The sequence below is a fragment of the Propithecus coquereli genome, unplaced genomic scaffold, assembly GCF_000956105.1.
Source record: "Propithecus coquereli isolate 6110/MARCELLA unplaced genomic scaffold, Pcoq_1.0 Scaffold3, whole genome shotgun sequence".
In the NCBI taxonomy this organism is placed as follows: domain Eukaryota; kingdom Metazoa; phylum Chordata; class Mammalia; order Primates; family Indriidae; genus Propithecus; species Propithecus coquereli.
The window spans coordinates 20,199,701-20,201,838 of NW_012148618.1; the positions used below are offsets into that span (position 1 = coordinate 20,199,701).

The 2,138-nt window shown below is 36.6% G+C and overlaps 1 protein-coding gene across 1 annotated transcript in view; it reads right to left on the reverse strand.

Annotated features, from left to right (window-relative positions):
• The window catches only part of FAM227B (family with sequence similarity 227, member B), a 225,297-nt gene that overhangs the window by 179,860 nt on the left and 43,299 nt on the right, over window positions 1-2,138 (reverse strand). The window contains exon 5 of the mRNA XM_012649149.1: window positions 1,902-2,006. Within this exon, the coding sequence (XP_012504603.1) occupies window positions 1,902-2,006 (105 nt within the window). The remainder of the gene's footprint in view (window positions 1-1,901; window positions 2,007-2,138) is intronic.

Here is a 2,138-nt window from a genome sequence, read left to right on the forward strand (position 1 = left end):
ATATTTTATACTTATAGAATAACCCAATTTGAACACTAAATTTTCATCAGAAATACTAGCTCAATATTTAGACTTCATAAAAACCATAGTTGTAATTTTTTTCCAAACATAATTAAATGTTTTTTAACAAATGAATAAAACATTAGTTTTTAGATTTGTATATAAATTAATTAAAGGAAATAAAATAAAAAATTCAGTTCCTCTGGCATATGAGCCACATTTTATATGCCCAATAACCATATTTGGCTACTATCTATTGAAAGGACAGTGTAGGACAGACCAAGAATAGCAAAAATATAAGATACATGCCATAATTTCTCCCCTTTTCTACAGAAGACAAATATCACCAATCGAAAAATCACAGAATTCTATTTCAATAAGCCCCCATCATGAGATGGTCTAAACATAGTATACCGTCTAACCAGAAAATTGATCAAAATCATTACAGAAGGTTAAATGTATTTACTGTGACTACTAGAAAGTATAAATTTTGGTTTAAATATGCAGATTCAACAGATGATTTTATCTTCTTATTTACAGTATTTTTAAATGTCAGTTTCAGTAGAATTCAAGATTTTTAAAAATGAAATCCATAGGTATGAATTCCTGTTCCTCAGGTACAAGTCTTTTTTTTTTTTCTTTTTCATTTGCCTTTTTCTACATGTTCTGAAAGTACAAGTCTGAAAAAAGGACATCATACAAACTTTTACAGCAAGAATATTCTTTATCATGTATTCTGTGGGACCACTTCTTTCTCATGAGCTACTTTGTATGGAGTGCATTGGTAACAGCTTCAACTTAGATTTTAGTACTTTTTAATCACAAAGAACATATGTAAAATGCATAAAGATAAAAAGTAGAAAATTGAATTATAGAGGGTAAAACAATCAGTTTTACCAGGTAACCACCCACCCTCATCCTATCCTATCCTAATGCAATCACTGGCCATTGAGGTAGTTACCTTCCTGCACTTGCAGGTTTTCATCATTTGATTACCCTGTGGGGTTGCCATGGTCCCCAACCTCTGGACCATGGACCAAACCAGTCCGTGGCCTGTTAGGAACTAGACTGCACAGCAGGAGGGGAGTGGCCGGCAAGAAAGCAAGGAAGCAAAGCTTCATCTATATTTACAGCTGCTCCTTATCACTGGCATCACCACATAAGCTCCACCTCCTGTCAGATCAGTGGCTGGCCTTAGATTCTTACAGGAGTGCGAACTCTACTGTAAACTGCACGTATGAAGGATCTAGGTTGTGCGCTCCTTATGGGAATGCAATGCCTGATGATCTGAGATGGAGCTGAGGCAGTGATGCTAGCACTGGGAAGCAGCTGCAAATACAGATTATCATTAGCAGAGAGGTTTGACTGCACAAATAAATATGATGTGCTTGAATCATCCCAAAACCATCTCCCCCCCCGCCCCGCCCCAAATCTGTGGAAAAATTGTCTTCCATGAAAACTGTCCCTGAGGCCAAAAAGGTTCGGGACCGCTGCTGGAGGGGATACTGCCCCAAGTACCCCAGCACACTTGAAGGCTCAAAGGGAACTCCCAAAAGGGTTCTGGAGAAGGGGTCTCACAAGTTATCTCAGGGTCAAAATAAGCAGGTTGAAATAAGCTGCCAGAGCAGGAGCACAGAGGTAAAAACACCTGCTGCAGTCACATCCCAAGCCAGTACGCAATAGCAATTTCAGACTCCTGAAGCAGTAACACAGCGTCTAATACATTCTCTTCTGGTATTAATAATTGGGGTGTTAGACATCACTGATCTTTCCTGTCAAATTTAATGCCCAAAGGATCAAATCTTGCTTAATATCTAATTTTTCATAGCTTATTTAAAGGTCTGATTCATTAAATCATACGTACTCTCAAAGTTTATTATACAATAAAAATATTTACATACCTCAAAGTTATGAGCTTTTAAAATAAAAAGATAAATTTGTTCAGCATCCAAATGTCTGGGTAGTTGAGTAAGCTCATTTGGTTTGAATCCTGTGAAGTTGCAACCCTAGACAGAGGGAAATATAATAGAATGGTAATTATTTCACTCCTCTCAGAATAGTAGTCTCATGTGACTACAAAAGACAGATGGATATTACTATCACTCACTAACATATTTATTTTACTTATTTTTACTAAA